The sequence below is a fragment of the Dipodomys merriami genome, unplaced genomic scaffold, assembly GCF_024711535.1.
Source record: "Dipodomys merriami isolate MVZ:Mamm:240054 unplaced genomic scaffold, mDipMer1.0.p SCAF_154, whole genome shotgun sequence".
Lineage (NCBI taxonomy): Eukaryota > Metazoa > Chordata > Mammalia > Rodentia > Heteromyidae > Dipodomys > Dipodomys merriami.
Window position 1 is genome coordinate 2,510,564 of NW_027202871.1, and position 13,584 is coordinate 2,524,147.

Below are 13,584 nucleotides of genomic sequence, written 5' to 3' on the forward strand. Positions count from 1 at the left end.
AGGGCGGCCATACGTCTACGTCATAACGACCTGCGTTAAACCGAGCAGACTTGCTCTCTCTGCCCGATCGACAAGGTGGTGTAACCAGAGTTATTAAAACATGCCAGGTGTCCAGAAAAAAAAAAAGGGTGAACGTCTCCCAGGGGCGGTTTCTACCTGCCCGATAGCAAACGGGGAGGGGGGTGAGCGGGAGGGGGGGTGTGCATCCGGCTCCCGCCGGCCTTCGGCTTGCTTCTGGTCAGCACCGCTGCCCAGACTGCTCTGTGGCTCGTCTGCGCTAATGCTCGTCCAGGACCGGGACAGGGCCTAAGCCGAGCCCGGAGGTCCACGGGCGGCTGACCGTCCCGCAGGGACCCCGGCGGAAGCACCGCGGGGCGGGCTGCGACGCGGTCCCCGTCTTGGGCGGGTGGAATCCAGCCACCGCGCGCTGCGTAGACCAGGGGGGCCGGTAGCTCGCCGCTTCCCCCCGCGCACCGTGCGGGCTCTGGGAAGCTGGCGCGATCGCCGCGCGGGACGCCGTCCCTGGGGCCCGCAGAGCCCGGCCCGCCCGGCCGCCTTCACTGCCGGGAATGTTCCAGACGGCCGGAAGGGCTGCGCGGCACCCCGGGAAGGCCCCGGGCGGGGCGGGGGGCCCCCCGAGGTCACGGTGCAGATCAGGACAGGGGTCATGGTAGACCCGGGGCGGGGGGCCCTGAGGTCACGGTGCAGATCAGGACAGGGGTCACGGGAGACCCGGGGCGGGGGGCCCTGAGGTCACGGTGCAGATCAGGGCAAGGGTAACGGGGAGGCCCCGGGCGGGAGCCCCGAGGTCACGGTGCAGATCAGGACAGGGGTCACGGGGACACCCGGGCAGTCGCCCCGCTCCTTGGATGGACACGCCCCCCCGTTCCTACTTTCCGAGGACCAGGTCAAGGCCTCTGGTTCGGTCCCCCGCGGGGCGCCGGAGCCACAAGCCAGCGGGACTGCAGACGGCGCGGACGCCCCCTGCGAGCTGGGGAGGCCAGGCAGCCGCAAAGGACTGCGGCAGGAGGCGAAGAAGCCGCGGTCCGGCCGAGCCGGGCTCGTCTCCACGCGCACGCGCAGACACGAACCTCGCGACCACACGGGGCAGGGCGGGGCCGGGCGCGCGGGGCGGGGCCAGGGCTCGCCACCCGGCGTGGTGACGTCACGGCGGAGGCGCACGCGGCGTGAGGCGGCGGGCCGTCACGGGGCTCTCCGCCGCGCCGGGGCCGCTGGTTAGTCTGGTTTCGGGTTCCGGCTGCGTCGGGCGTGCGTGCAGCTCGCGGAGACTATGGCGTCCGGGCCTCACCCGACCTCCACCGCCGCCGCCGCCGCCGCCTCGTCGGCCGCGCCGAGCGCGGGCGGCTCCAGCTCGGGCACGGCGACCACGACGACGACGACGGGAGGGATTCTCATCGGCGACCGCCTCTACTCGGAGGTGTCGCTCACCATCGACCACTCGCTGATCCCGGAGGAGCGGCTGTCGCCCACCCCGTCCATGCAGGACGGGCTGGACCTGCCCAGCGAGACGGACCTGCGCATCCTGGGCTGCGAGCTCATCCAGGCCGCGGGCATCCTCCTCCGGCTGCCGCAGGTCGGTGCTCCGGCCCGGGCTGGGCTCGGGCCCGCCGGCCCCGGGGGAGGGGCGGCGACCGGGGCCCTCGGCTCGGCCGGGACCGGGGGAGGGAGGGGAGGGGGCGACCGGGTCCCTCGGCCCGGACCGGGGGAGGGGGGCGACCGGGCCCCTCGGCTCGGCCGGGACCGGGGGAGGGAGGGGAGAGGGCGACCGGGTCCCTCGGCTCGGCCGGGACCGGGGGAGGGGGAAAGTGACCGGCCGGGGACGATCGAGTGTCCGGGCTCGGTCCGGTGGGCGGGAGGCCCGCGGCGGGCGGGCGGGGAGCGAGCGAGCGAGCGAGCGGCGGCGGGCGCACAAAATGGCGGCGGCGCGGCGGGCCCGCCTGACCCCGCTTCCGGTCTCCCTTGTCTGCAGGTGGCGATGGCGACGGGGCAGGTGCTGTTCCACCGCTTCTTCTATTCCAAGTCCTTCGTCAAGCACAGCTTCGAGGTGAGCGGGCGGGCGGGGCGCGGGGCGCCGCGACCTCGCACCGGGCGCGGCGGCGGCGGCTTTGTGCCGCCCTCGCGGGACGGGCCACCGGGGCCGAGCCGGAAGACGGACCCCGAGCCCACGTGGCCGAGGGGCGCGGGCAGCGCGCGACCCTCTGGGGGGGGGGACGTGGGAGTTGAGTGATAGAGTGGCTTTCTGGAGGCTGAGGTCTGAAGGCCGCGGTTCGAAGCCAGCCCTGGCAGGAAAGTCCGTGAGGCTCTGATCGTCAAGGAGCCACTCGGCAGAAGTGCAGAGTGGCGCTGTAGCTCAAGTGGTGGACCTCTGGTGTCGAGCATAAAAAAGCTAACGGCGCCTAAGCTGTAGTACCGAAAGCTGGCACTCCACCCGGTCCCTAAACGCGTAGTTCTAGTTCGCCAAAGATGGTCCCACCGAGTTCTAAAGCTTTTGGATAAGTTCTGGGGTTTGGAGGAAAAAATAGTTTCCTTTCCTCCCATTTACTTTGTAACATGGGAGTTTAAAACAGTCATTTTTATTTCCACAGATTGTTGCCATGGCCTGTATTAACCTTGCATCAAAAATCGAAGAAGCCCCCAGAAGGATAAGAGATGTGATCAATGTATTCCACCACCTCCGCCAGTTAAGAGGAAAAAGGTAAGATTGGCGTGACTGACATTAATAACCCTGTTGCTACTGCTAACTAACTGCACCATCATCAAAACATCTTTTCTCTCAAGTCAGTTCAGAAGCAAAGCAAACTGACTCTAGGTGTTGAAATTCACATAGGAGTACCGATGTTTAATTTGGAAAAAAAAAAACCACCCAAACACCCAATTAACCAGCTATCTGAAGTTTGTAGAGGCAGTTGCGTTTGTGGACAATCCTAGCAGTGCTGTGAAGCCAGTCCATTGGCTTAAGATAAAACAAGAAAGAAAGGGAATACGTTGGGCTCAAGTGTGAGTGTATTCTGTAAGTTATTTTTTCCCTCTCCTCTTTGGAAGACTGAAGGCTGGCTGTTCAAGCACTGTAGCTCAAGTTAATATTGTGGCAAGGTTCTGCATAGGTTGTCTTCTGTAAGCCCAAATGCTGTGTCGATTGAGGTTGGCTCTTGTTAGAACTTCACTGAACTACCTACACTCTAACGCATCTGAAGGACTGAAAGGATGATAAAGTTTGAAGTCAAAAGGGATTAAACAGGTATTTTGTTTGGGTCAGATGCAGTCAAAGTGGGTTAAAACTCAAGATTGGGTTACATTTGGATATGGCCCACTTATATATATAGAGTCCACTTTGAGGTGGTGTAATAACCATAGCTGGGCCACCCCCTTTCTGTATTTACAATGACTTTATCTATAGTGCTTGCTGCCCAAGTGCAGGAGTGCTGGTGTAGATGAGATCTGGGGGGCCTTCCAGCAAGGGGCGGTGAGTTCCCAGTCCTCCTGCCAAAAGCTGTGTGGCAGTGATGGAGTTACCCAGCCAGGCAGATGCTAAAGGCATTTTCAGATGAGTGCCCCGCCTGGGACATGGCCACAGATGCTGCTGAAAGCATTTTCTGTCCCTGTGTTGAGGAATAGAGTAACTTAGTTTAAACTGCCTTTAGTCTTTGTTGTAAGGAATCCTTAGAAATGGGAAGTCTTCAAACTGGTACTTAGATGGTCTGAGCTTAAATTTGTACTTTAAGATGTCTTCAAGGTGTTTTTCATAATAGGCTCTTGAGGATGGTGTTTGTTTGAAGGAGGTTTTCTGGTAGTATTTGAGTCATTGAGCCAGCTGCTATGTAATCCCATGGTTGTCTTTTTTTTTTTTTTTTTTTTGGAGTTTTCCTGACAGGCTGGTTTCCTTCTTTGATGTCAGAATAGGATTGTAACTAAAACATCTTGGAATCTAAAATAATCCCATCTTACTGACTTGGATGTAATCCCATTTTTTGGTCATTATTTCTGAGAAAATAACTTTGTTTCAATCTTAGTCTGATGATAGCATGAAATTTTTTAAAGGAGTTAATTGCATGGAAGCTCTTTTTTAAAACAAAAACAGGATATAAGTGTTTCTATGCATATTACAAGTTTACTCAGACACGTAGCTTGTATATGTTATTAACTTCAACTCTTTTTTCCCTTGCAACCGACTATACAGCGACCAGCTACATTTACCAAAGCCTGGGTGATGTGGAGTGGTACATAGAGATGAAGCTGTCGTCATGGCAACAGTGAGTGAAGTATCGAAAATCCCCAAGGAGAAGCCAGTGCTCTGAGAATAGGTCACTGGAATCGGGGACTAACAGGTTGGCCACTGGTGAACCATTTAGAAAAACTCCTGTTTCTTGTTAAAAGCTTTTGTCTTTGCTGTCCAAGTTATTACAACAATAGCTTCATGCTTTTTGTTACAGGTTGTCACTAGAAGTATTGTCAAAATGAAAATTTAGTTAGGTGAAGCATTGCCAGTTTGTCTTGATGCTGTTTTTTAGTCTAGTTTGTGCATAACTGTAATTGTGTGACCTTGAGCATTACATGGACTTAAGACTAAAGGCTTTATTTAGACCATCATTTCCAGTCTTGGCTCCACACTGAAGTCACCTGGAGGTTTTAAAGAAAAGTGCCGGTGCCTGATCGTTTTACCTGGCTTACTACGGCCTCTTCCCCCTTCATGTTTTTGTTGTTTGGGGCCTAGCGTTCTCCTCTTGCTTAGCTTTTCCCAAAGACTGATGCTTTGTTCCTTGAGTCACATCTCCACTTAAAGCTTTTTGCTGGTTAATTGGAGATAAGTCTCGCAGACTTGCCATTCCAGGCCAGTTTCAAACCACCATCCTTATATCTCAGCCTCCTGAGTAGCTTGGATTACAAGTGTGAACCACTGGCACCTGGCTTCCCCCATCAGTTTTTGGGTAGTTTGGTGACTCTTTTTAAAGGGCACATGGCCTTAAAGGGAAATAAACATGTTCCTTTGATTAGTTTACATATAATTAGTGATATTAATTAGCTATATATTTTAGTGCACTTGTAGCAAATTAAAGGGTTTCGTTTGTTTTAAAGGAGCCATATTCATGAAAATTGTCTAAAAGATCAATTTTCAAAGACTTCCAATCATTCTCACTGATGACAATGTTGTATTTCAACATGTAAACTATAAACGTTACGTGGTTACTGCTCCAGCAACTACCTGTAATTATTTTTGTGACTGCAGAGGGTCTTGCGATCACTTGGTCCCTCTAGGGGAAGGCCCTACTTGAGCAGCAAAGTGAGTAGCAGCCTGGGGCCCATCTTGTTTAAGTGTGGTTTCTTGAAATAATTGCTCCAAAGTCTGTCTTTAAAATACACAAGCAAAACTAACCATGTTTGGAACTCTTTATTTCTGATTTTTGTTTGTTTTGCTATATTTCAATCTTGCTAAAAGTTACCAGGAACTTCAACAATGACCAAGATTTCTTAAAAGTTGGAGATTGTTCTCACATGAATTAGCAAAATCAAGGGTTAGAAACCAGAAATCTCCAGGGGTTGTGAGTTTAAGCAGTGGAGTACAAATCCCTGAGTTCAATCAGTTCCTCACCTCCTTCAGCCTTAAGCTGAGGAGGAGGGTTTGGCAGGTAAATATTGTTAAATTTCTCCAGAGATTAAAAATTTCCTTGTATTGACAAATTCTCCGTTGGGGAGAAAATGGGAGCAAGCCTTCATTCATTGTATTGCCATATAATGTACTTTGATTGATACTTTGTTGTACTAATTAATACTTTGTAAAGTTCTTGCTAAAGTCTTTCTCTGGAATCTATTTGTTACTCATTTCTGGAGGTATTTTTCTGTTCTTGCTAACCAATTTTTGTAAGGTAGTTGTAAAACTTATTTGAATCTTGATTTCTGAACAAAATAACAGTATCAGTTTACATATCTATTATACAAAGTAACTTTAGAAACTACAGGTTCTACCACAACCGGGTAGGAATTTTAAGTATGTAATTGAATTATAGTAACAAAATAGGTTTTGTTTCTCAACCTGTTTTCCATGTTGTTTTCTGTTGTGCTGATGGATTCAGGTCTAGCTTGTCAGGCACAGCCTGTACCACTTTTAAGTTGTATGTGCCTTAAGTTTCTTCAAGCTGTTTTTAAAGTTGCAATTTTTGGTAAATGCCAAAAAAAGCTACACAATGATTAAGGCAGAGTGGGATGGACAATAATTGAAGCAGAATGATCTGAAATTCATTAGTGATGAAGCCTGATTTGGTACTAAACAGTAGCCACAGTTGAACCCAGTGCCTCCCTGTTTGATTACTAGAGGAAGTTTCATCACTATTTAAGGGCTACTTTTGAAGCATACTTTTTAGTATGGTGTAAATAATTTTGATCAATGTAAGTAGAGAAAAATGAGATAGAGCTTTTTTACATTCCTATAGAGGGGTTTTGGTAGAGCCTTCATTTCCTAATGCTAATTGAAGGGAAAGTCACTCGTTGAGTCTGAAGTGGATTTTTCCAGCTACTTTGCACAGATAAAACTTGGAAAATTGTAAACATAAAGTCTTTGGAATATGCTGCTGCTCTCATTTGTATTGTTTAATTTCTTTTTGTAAAGAGCCTTTATATAGCCTTTTATTCAGGCAGCCCATGTCCCCTCCTTGGTCTTGGTTCTCCATTTGCTCCTTTTGTGGCTATACCAGGAATTGAGATTTTAAGTAACAACTATGCTTTCATTATCTTGTTAGCTCTGCCAACTTTTGCTTAATGTAACTTGACAAAAATTGCATAGAATAACCAGTCTGGTAAGCATTCCACTTAAGTTTTGACAAAGTAAGTATGGTGATAACTTGTCACCAGAGCAGTTGGTGACGCAGCTCACTTCTAGTTGATTTCTAACGCACTGTCTGCAAATATTAAGATTGCGGTTTTCTGAATCTGTGTGCATTAAGATAAGGATTCAGACTGAATATACCATGTTCTGTCCTAACCAAAAAAAAAAGTCATTTGGCTTAAAATGAATTGAGTATATGTAGAATATTTTCTTGTAATCAATGTAATTAAAATGCACTTCTTATTGGTTAGATCAAAGAATGTATCGAGGGACATGGTAATTTCATAGACTTAAAAAGACATGTTCTGTAATATTACTTCACTTAAAACCAGTTTTAAGTTATGAGACAAACTGGTCATCGTGGCCCATACCTGTCAGTCCCAGCTGATGCAGTAGGATAACAGGATTGAGGCCAGGTTGGGCCACATAACAAAATCAAGTTTTCAGAATAAAAGATTGTGAGTTTTCTGTAAATGATGGGATTTTTACAAGAGCCATGTGAAACTGTGACCTTCCTGTTTGCTGACAGCAGGTGTGGTTGGCACAGTGGAGACTTGAAGATAACTGAGGCCTGCAGGATTTAGACTGAACGAAAGGCCGTCATTTCCTGAGCAATGGCCAAGCACAAGTGTTACACTGGAGCAGAGCTATAGCTGACCAAGTCAGGCTTTGATTTTATGTCTTTTTTAACCTTAAACCTGATCAAGGCTATTTTCCTTGACGGTTGAGCTGAATCTTTGATTTTTAAGACTCTTGCAGCAGAAGCATATTCTTAGAATAATTGGTTTAAGCCAATTGGCTCCCAAAGGAGATTAGATTTAGCTATACTAGTTCTTATTTTGTCTAAAAAACTAGCCAAGGGTTAATATTTTATAACATTATTGTGATTTAAGACTATTGTAAATGCATCAGAATACACATTAGTATTTGTCATTGGAGGGATGGCATCTAACAAGTTTGTGAATAGTACATTAGCCATGTCAACTCTAGTTATTGTGAGAATCTGAGATGAGAAATAACAAAGATTTCCAGTGTTCTCCCCCGACCCGTGCATTAAATCTGAGTTAGTGTGTTAGGAACTCAGGCCTAGATAATACTTAGCATAACTTGGACAGCATAAGATGAATGCTTTAACTTGTTCCCAGGAGTTTAGAAAAGCTGGTTTCTGTTGCCAATAGTTGGTTGGAAGGGAAAATGGAGCTGCCACAAATAAAATTTTTGGATGTGCAAAACAGTTTTGATTTTATTTCTTACAAACCAGGACTCCAAGCCCTCTGGTCCTTGACCAGAACTACATTAACACCAAAAACCAAGTGATCAAGGCGGAAAGGAGGGTGCTGAAGGAGCTGGGGTTCTGTGTCCATGTCAAGCACCCCCACAAGGTGAGTGAAGACTGCTGGGCTAGTTCGTAAGTATTGGGCTTTTCCAAAAATTGAGTTTTGCTTGTCTTCAAAAATGGAAGAACTTAGATGCTGACATGGGGCCGGTAGGCGTGAGAATGCGGGCTTCCCAGTGGGACCATGGGAAGTAAGTTCTTTTCTGCTTTGTGATTGAGTCCCACCTTGCTCTGAGGAGTGACCACATGTGTGCACAGAGCACCTGGCACACCACCTGCTGCTCTGGTGTGGTAGCAGCTCACTGGGTGAAGCCTTGGCCCTGTCAGGACACATGGACACACTTGTCTGAGGGAGTGATTTGCCTGTACACCAGAAAGCTTGACAGAAGCCAAGGCCTCTCTATAACTGTAACCCCTTGTATAGCATCTTTTTATGTAATAAAAATAAAAATTAAAAATAAAATCTCTGACTTTGGGACATGTAAAATATATGCTGAGAAATTGGGTGTAATTAGCCTAGCACTGTACCCACACATAGTAAAGTGCCCGGCTCTATGTTCTTACTAATTGAATCAGTGGCTTTTTTTCTCTATACTTCACGTGCTTTAAAATATGGAATTTAAAAAAATCTAGTCACAACTCACCAATGCCTGTTGGTCTTTATTAGCTGCAGTTCTCAGATTCAAAACGTGTATCTAGTGCTTTTTACTGTTTTATTCATCGAGCTTACTCTGAAAGAAGCACCAGCTAAGTTGGATGTTTTCCTTTTCCTTCAGATCATTGTAATGTATTTACAAGTCCTAGAGTGCGAACGTAACCAAACCCTCGTTCAGACTGCCTGGTAAGTTGCTTTTTTACATTTCTTTTGTAGTCAGGAAAACAGAAGCAGAAATAAAGTAAGTTTCATTTTCTCTTTCTAAAATAATGAGATAAGTTTGTTTTGGGGCTTTTTGTTTTTTTTTGTTTTGTTTTTGACCAAAAGGTAAATAATGCTTATTTCTGCTTCCTGTTTTCTTGGCTTGACTAATTACTTTTAATGGAGAACTCAATTTAACTTTGTTCTTTTTTCTACTCTTTAATTAAAGGGTAGTCCCTGATGGTAAGTCATAGAGCTCTGCCCTCTGCACTTCAGCCCATGACCTCAGGATGGCCTGATTGGCTGCCCTGCTCTCCAGCCAATCCAGTGCAAGCTCTCATCCGAGATTCACTGAAGTGGTCCATATCCATCTGGCAGCATCTTCTAGTTCTGTCGGGGTGTCAAAAGGATTTGTATATTTGCTTCTAGAAGTAACTATTCAACATGCCTGTGTATTTAATGTATACCTGTAACTATCAAAATGAATAGTTCATTTTTGATATTGTCCAGCCATTATGCATTAAAATTGTTTTTTGTTTTAATTAGAGGTTTGACTAAATTTCTACTTAGGTGTGTATAGTTGAATTCTACTGAAAGAGGCTACAGCCTTCAGCTTTAAATGGGCAGCAGTCCCCATTTTGGGTGGATTTACAGATGCTGGGCTGTTGTAGGCAATGATGTTACTAGAAGGACTTCATTTCTAGAAAGAGAAGTTCATATTACCTGACTGCTACTGTTAATTTGGATCTTTGCGATTCAGGTACATGAGTGACAGATTGACTGTCTACAGTCAAGCCAGGAGGTGTGGTTCACCCACACCTCTTTCACAAGACTGTTGATATGCAAGATAAGTGATTTTATGTTCTGGACATTTCCAGCAAGATACCTTTTGGATTCAGTAAATATTAATAACGCTAGAATAGTTTCATTGTTTCATGAAATGTGTGACTATTTTAATGTGTTCAATGAAACATTTATGGGTATAAGAATTTTCAAGAACTCCATTAATTCTAGTTCAAGCTTTTAAACAACTGTAGTAAGTTCTGTAGAGGGTGGGCTCGGATGGAAGTCGTTTACTGTTCTTGTTGGGGGAAAAAAAGGTATGTAAACTAGAGCTTTAATTTATCTTTACCACTGTTCTTTTCTTTCCTACCTAGGGTTTTTGAAGCAATTTTTTAATTTAATGTAAATTGGTGGGTTCTTGCTTAAAATGCCTTTTTACCCCTGTCACAGTATTTTGAATTTTTGAAAGAACTTGGTTGACACTGCTTTTCATTGTGGATAAAGGAGAGATGGTCAATAATTCATGGCTTGAAGTATTGTTGGAGTGGTTTATGTCATTAATGAAGCTTATGTCATTAACGAAAAGTCAGTTCACTTTTAAAAAATTACATTAAAAGAAAGTCTTAAGGGTAAGTTTCATTTGGACAGTAATAAAAATGACAGCTTTCGTCCTACATAAGATAACTCAAGAATGGCCTTTGTACAAAGTTATTGCTGATTTTTTTTAACAAGTTAATAATTATATGCTACTAGAGTATGAAGTTGTGAATATAGAGAAGAAAAAAGAATGAAGTAGATTGAGTCTCCAACTTTATGTAAGCTCCGGCTTGTTTGTGTGCACAGCTTACAGTGGACATCTTTTTCAGGAATTATATGAACGACAGTCTGAGGACCAATGTTTTTGTTCGCTTTCAACCAGAGACTATAGCATGCGCGTGCATCTACCTGGCGGCCAGAGCTCTCCAGGTGAGTGTGGCGCCTGACCCCTGAGTGACTGTTGAGAATCAATGCATCAGTTCAGGGCTTCTGACAGGAACTAACACAGATTCACCCATTCTCTCTCCATTGTAGATACCACTGCCCACTCGTCCCCACTGGTTTCTTCTTTTTGGCACTACAGAAGAGGAAATTCAAGAAATCTGCATCGAGACACTTCGGCTCTACACCAGGAAAAAGGTTACTTCTGTTTACTTAAGTTGATGTTCCAAGTCTTGTAAACAACTACGAGAGTGAAATACTGACTTCCCTTTTCTCCAACAGCCTAACTATGAATTGCTAGAAAAGGAAGTAGAGAAGAGAAAAGTAGCCTTACAGGAAGCCAAGTTGAAAGCAAAGGGACTGAATCCAGATGGGACCCCAGCCCTCTCCACCCTGGGCGGCTTCTCCCCGGCCTCCAAGCCCTGTAAGTGTTAGACGCTGGCACTGAGGGAAGCTGAGGGCGGGGAGGCCACTGCAAACTGTGAAAAAGTTTTAGCTTGGTAACAGTTACTCAGAAACAATGTTGCCGCTTTCTGACCATCACAAAGCTGGCAGGGTTGAGGAAGGCATGCTGGTTGGGAGTCCTGCTGAGATGGGTTGGAATTCATTTGCGGCCCTGTCTTTTAAAGCGTCACCTAGAGAAGTAAAAGCCGAAGAGAAGTCCCCGGCATCCCTCAGTGTGAAGATGGTCAAAAAGGAGCCTGAGGACAGACAGCAGACTTCCAAAAGCCCTTACAATGGGTGAGTGCTTAAGGGTGGCTTTGAGGGATCTTGTGTTCATCTAACAGTGTTGCTAAAATGTGTGTGTGCTTTGCCAATCCTGGGGCTTGAACTTGGGCCCGGGTGCTGTCCCTGAGATGCTTTTGCTCAAGCCTAGCACTCTACTACTTGAGCCCCAGTGCCACTTCTGGCTTTTTCTGTATGTGGTACTGAGGAATCAAACCCAGGGCATCATGCATGCCAGGCAAGCACTCTACCATTGAGCCACATTCCCAGCCCACTGAAATGTTTCGTTTTTCCCCAGTGTAAGAAAAGACAGCAAGAGAAGCAGGAACAGCAGAAGTGTGAGTCAGTCCAGGTCACGGACGAGGTCCCGGTCTAGATCACACACGCCACGAAGACAGTAAGTAGATCCTACCAACAATCCTATTTGGGACTCTTTAAAGCTTACTGATTTGTTTTTTCCAAGGTTAAGCTAGGATTAGGCTTTTTGGGGTGCTATTGGGGTTTGATCTCAGGGCCTTGGGCTTTGCAAGGGCACTCTAGCATTTTTGTTTGTTAATTTTTAAATAGGGTCTTGCATTTGTTTATTCCCGGGCTAGCCTGGACTGCAGTAATGCTATTTGCACTTACAGGAAGCTTGGACAACAGGCCAGCTCCTCCTCCCTCCCCCATGCTGTTTCGCATTGGTTTGTCTTGTTATCAGAGTCTTGATTTCCTCCTGAATGCTGGCCTTGCCGGCAGCCAAGCCCATCTTTTAGGGTTAGGTCTTGTTAAACACCAGATCAGTGAGAAGTAAGCTGGATGTGGTAGTGGGGGGGTGCACGGGGGGGGGGGGCGGTTGTTGGTTTTCAAGTGGAGTATTGTGATGGAGTGGTTTTTCCTCGAGTTTGTGGGACTGTAGAGCAAAGGCTGTAGGAGGTTATTCCCTGTGTTAGGACACTAGGAAGGAATGACGGGTGGTGGGGAGGTGGAGGGGGACATCTGGCCTGTTGTCCTTGATGGTAGTCCGTTGCTTTGAACCTGTTAGTGAGCAACAGTGGGTATCATTGGCCTCTGCAGAAACTGAGTTAAACTGTGAATGTTTGTTCCCAAGTTACAACAACAGGCGGAGCCGCTCAGGGACATACAGCTCGCGCTCCCGCAGCCGGTCCCGCAGCCACAGCGAGAGCCCCCGGCGCCACCACAACCACGCCTCTCCCCCTCACCTGAAGGCCAAGCACACCAGAGACGACTTAAAAAGCTCCAACAGACACGGCCACAAGAGGAAAAAGTCCCGTTCTCGATCCCAGAGCAAGTCTCGTGATCATTCCGACGCTGCCAAGAAGCACAGACACGAGCGGGGCCATCACAGGGAGCGGCGGGAGCGGTCACGCTCCTTCGAGCGGTCGCACAAGGGCAAGCACCATGGCAGCAGCCGCTCAGGCCACGGCAGACACCGGCGCTGACCCCTGCGGCCAGGTGTGCGGACTCAACCCCAAGTGATTAGGATTCGATTGCTTCAAACTAGGTCTCTAGAAACATGGAAGACATTTGCTTTCGAAAAGAACTATGTTGAAATTCTTTTGCACATTAAAATGCCCTAGCAGTATCTAATTGCAAACCATGGTCAGGTTCGATTGTACTTTATTATAGTTGTGTATTGTTTATTGCTATAAGAACTGGAGCGTGAATTCTGTAAAAATGTATCTTATTTTTATACAGATAAAACTGCAGACACTGTTCTATTTAAGTGGTTTATTTGTTTAAATGATGGTGAATACTTTCTTAACACTGGTTTGTCTGCATGTGTAAAGATTTTTACAAGAAAATAAAATACAAATCTTGTTTTTCTAAACTGCTTCAGATCTTATTTAAATTATTATTAAAAGGCACGATTTTCAGGTGGCAGAATGGCTGTGTTGGTTTTTCTGAGAAACCCGTTTTTCAGTTGGAGTTGGTGTGGTTAGGGGATTCTTTTCTGCCTTGTTAGCTACTTGTCTGGCCAACAGTCACAAGAAGTTTAAAACCTGACTCACATTTCCTTAAATGGTACCAAGAGATCCTTTTAAAGTTAGTATATACTAGTTCTTT

The 13,584-nt window shown here is 46.6% G+C and overlaps 1 protein-coding gene across 4 annotated transcripts; it reads left to right on the forward strand.

Annotated features, from left to right (window-relative positions):
• The first annotated feature begins 1,216 nt into the window (after nucleotides 1-1,216).
• Ccnl1 (cyclin L1) lies at nucleotides 1,217-13,348 on the forward strand. 4 transcript variants are annotated; one of them, XM_070022882.1, is made up of 11 exons: nucleotides 1,252-1,594; nucleotides 1,991-2,065; nucleotides 2,607-2,716; nucleotides 8,100-8,220; nucleotides 8,951-9,015; nucleotides 10,680-10,779; nucleotides 10,885-10,989; nucleotides 11,074-11,215; nucleotides 11,421-11,532; nucleotides 11,816-11,914; nucleotides 12,608-13,348. In XM_070022882.1, the coding sequence occupies exons 1-11, from the start codon at nucleotides 1,292-1,294 to the stop codon at nucleotides 12,957-12,959; spliced, it is 1,584 nt and encodes a 527-aa protein (XP_069878983.1). In that variant the 5' UTR covers nucleotides 1,252-1,291; the 3' UTR covers nucleotides 12,960-13,348. The 4 variants fall into 4 exon arrangements, with proteins under 4 accessions (XP_069878987.1, XP_069878986.1, XP_069878983.1 ...); XM_070022884.1 differs by lacking the exons at nucleotides 1,252-1,594; nucleotides 1,991-2,065 and adding an exon at nucleotides 4,199-4,271 and having other exon boundaries at nucleotides 2,627-2,716; XM_070022886.1 differs by lacking the exons at nucleotides 10,885-10,989; nucleotides 11,074-11,215; nucleotides 11,421-11,532; nucleotides 11,816-11,914; nucleotides 12,608-13,348 and adding an exon at nucleotides 9,260-9,273 and having other exon boundaries at nucleotides 1,217-1,594; nucleotides 10,680-10,772.
• Nucleotides 13,349-13,584: the final 236 nt, after the last annotated feature.

Bases quoted from the DNA above. Each gene is read 5' to 3' on its own strand.
- Ccnl1 (XM_070022882.1), top strand. From the start codon at position 1,292: ATGGCGTCCGGGCCTCACCCGACCTCCACCGCCGCCGCCGCCGCCGCC. The intron at 10,990-11,073 runs GTTACTTCTGTT...TTTCTCCAACAG, and splicing joins GGCTCTACACCAGGAAAAAG to CCTAACTATGAATTGCTAGA. The intron at 11,915-12,607 runs GTAAGTAGATCC...TTTGTTCCCAAG, and splicing joins TCACACACGCCACGAAGACA to TTACAACAACAGGCGGAGCC.